This window comes from Sesamum indicum, linkage group LG4 (genome assembly GCF_000512975.1).
Source record: "Sesamum indicum cultivar Zhongzhi No. 13 linkage group LG4, S_indicum_v1.0, whole genome shotgun sequence".
Lineage (NCBI taxonomy): Eukaryota > Viridiplantae > Streptophyta > Magnoliopsida > Lamiales > Pedaliaceae > Sesamum > Sesamum indicum.
Window position 1 is genome coordinate 3923212 of NC_026148.1, and position 2815 is coordinate 3926026.

At 37.8% G+C, this 2815-nt stretch overlaps 1 protein-coding gene across 2 annotated transcripts in view; it reads left to right on the forward strand.

Annotated features, from left to right (window-relative positions):
- Positions 1-2622, forward strand: part of LOC105159969 (mitochondrial Rho GTPase 1) — a 9219-nt gene extending 6597 nt beyond the window's left edge. For both annotated transcript variants that reach the window (XM_011077205.2, XM_011077206.2), the window contains exons 12-15: positions 70-182; positions 967-1117; positions 1548-1734; positions 2213-2622. In XM_011077205.2, coding sequence (XP_011075507.1) covers positions 70-182; positions 967-1117; positions 1548-1734; positions 2213-2286 — 525 coding nt within the window. In that variant the 3' untranslated portion in view covers positions 2287-2622. The remainder of the gene's footprint in view (positions 1-69; positions 183-966; positions 1118-1547; positions 1735-2212) is intronic.

Here is a 2815-nt window from a genome sequence, read left to right on the forward strand (position 1 = left end):
CCTTTGCGAATTGCCTTTCATCCATAAAAACATGTGTTTTTGAATAAGTATTTTTTGGCATCTTGACAGGGAGTTAAAAAGACGCTTGTGTTGCGAGAAATTCCTGAGGAAGGTGTGAAAGAGTTACTATCTAAGAAGGATGCTTTGGCTGCGTGTGATGTGGCAGTGTTTGTTCATGACAGGTAGCTGATTTGCGTCTTTAATTATTATTTAATTGCATCTGATGGATGACTTTTATATTTTGTCATAGTAAAATACTCAAATTAAATTAGTATTAACAATGCAAGCATTGAGGAAAAATAGGTAATGCGGGTCTTGGATTTGATATTTCAATACATCTTTTGGTCCCTTCTAATACCAGCAATCACTAAGAAATTACCTTAACATACATGTCGATTTATAGTCTTTTAATGTGGAAAAACCAAGGCATTTATGCTAAACATGCATCACAATCAGCTTTGTCCTGATCTTTCACAGTCAAAATGGTCTCTTTCGTCAGTTCTTTGCAGCTATTGCTTCTACATGACAATCACACTGCTGCCACGCTTTTCCTTTCCTACATTCTAAGAAAGCAAAAGCACCTTCAATCAGTTGATATCAAACTACTTGGATGAGAAAATCATCCTAATGAAGAAAATATTGCATAAAAGAACTATTTCGAATTGTAACATTGTAAGCTTGTGATAGAAAGTCCACATAAATCAGCCTCAAGTTGCAAACTACAGAACTTGCGTGCAGATCCCTTGTGAAATCCTGTAGTTGTCTTGATTAGATTTTCCATCGTATGTGCAAGTATGAATATTTCATGCATGATCTGACAACAAGAATACACCTGTTGATACCGTTTGATAGAAAAAATTAGAGTACAAAGATTGTGATGAGGCAGAAATAAATTTTTCCAGTTGTCAACACATGAAATTGCAATTACCATTTATAATTTACAGAGTGTGATTTTTGCTATACCAGTTCTCGTGAGCCTTCGTGGGAGAAAGCGACCGAGATGCTTGTGGATGTTGCCAGTCAAGGGGAAGCTACTGGTTATGAGGTGCCTTGTCTAATTGTTGCTGCTAAAGATGATCTTGACCCTTTCCTGACTGAGATTCAAGACTCAACACGGGTAAAGATCCGCTCCTATAGCCTCTCTTCCTATGTTTGTTTACTGGTAGTCCTTGTATGCTGTGCATGAATCAGGGACTTTGAATGGCTTCAGCTTGTTCCCTTTTGAAGCAGACTGAGACAAATTTGTTGAAGCCTGCACCAATGAAATCTCAATCACATTTGACCGTAAATTGAGTGATCTAGCTTAGGAATTCATAAAAGATGTAACCTTTTCTAATCAAAAGCTATGCTCTGGGGTGCTAGGTTGATCGTAAACTCATCCTTTTTGTAACCCCTCCGATTTTATTGTGGATCTGTATCTCACATGTGAACCTTAAAAAATGCATGGAGAAAAATGTTGCATTTATAGAACACTGGAGCTTCTGTTTGCAACATAATGGATGTTTGTTTCTTCTTTCAGAAGCTGATAGTTTTATGGAATTAAACAGGTAAGCCAGGACATGGGGATAGAGGCACCTATACCTCTCAGCACAAAGCTGGGAGATTTCAGTAACATATTTCAGAGAATTGTGAGGGCGGCGGAACACCCTCATTTGAGCATTCCTGAAACATCGGCCGGAAAAAGCCGTAAGCAGTATCATAGGCTTATCAATCGCTCCCTCGTGTTTGTATCAGGTATTGTCGAACATCATTTTCATTTGTTCTCTTGCAAGCTTGTTGAAATCAAAATTTTCGCTCCATTGCAGGAAGTGTATTTATATTGTCCTAATATTGTTGATATGTCATGGTTGTTAACACAATCTGGATTCACAAACTTTAAGACTTGAAAAAAATAACACTGGCGTTCCATATCGTTGCTTGAAAGTTTAATTGTTCGTTTGATGTTTTTTTCCCTTTGTGCCTAGAATACCTCTTGATTTACCTTTTTTTCATTTAGATTTAGAACAGGTTGCTGATAAACATGTGAATAGTGAGTACGGAAACTCACTTGTTTCATGATGATATCTCTATTTTGCTCATAACCGTTCTTTGATCTTCAACTATTTTAGAAAACCATAATGCTTGTTTGAAAAGCTTATCTTGCATCTTCAATTACTAAGCACTCTTTCACTCAATATAATGCGAAACCTTCTATCCATCTATCTGCTTACAGTTGGCGCTGCTGTGGCCATTGTTGGGTTAGCTGCTTACCGTGTGTATGCCGCAAGAAGGAATTCTTCCAGTTAGGAAGAAAATCAGATTCGAACACATATCCCACCCATAGGCAGAACAGCTTTTTCTCCTCATTTTCGTCGACAATTGGTGATTTTTCATTTTCATTTCTTTCTTGTTTTGGGTGGGGAAGTTTGGGGGAAGGTGGTTGTCTTCTAGTTGCATATGGTGAAACTGGTATAGGGAACATGACATGTAATGTTCTGGTGCCTATAATTTTCCAATGACCACTCTTCCCTTGTCGGTCAAACCCGTCTAATGGGGCTGTTTTTGGTGGACGGAGATTCATATGATGTTATAATTAGTTTTTGTTATTATCGATTCATCATAGCAAGAAACGCATTTATATGACCGACTGCGCGTGTGATGGTGCATCACAGTTTTTTCTGTCATGTTCAAATGTTGTTGAATAGCATCCATGACCCTTGTGATGGGTATTGGTATATCGACTATGCTATATCATCTGTGAAATTATGTGGGGTGGTTGTCATATACCCCATTTCTCCGACATTATGTTTCCTTTATATATTTCTTCCTCTGCTCT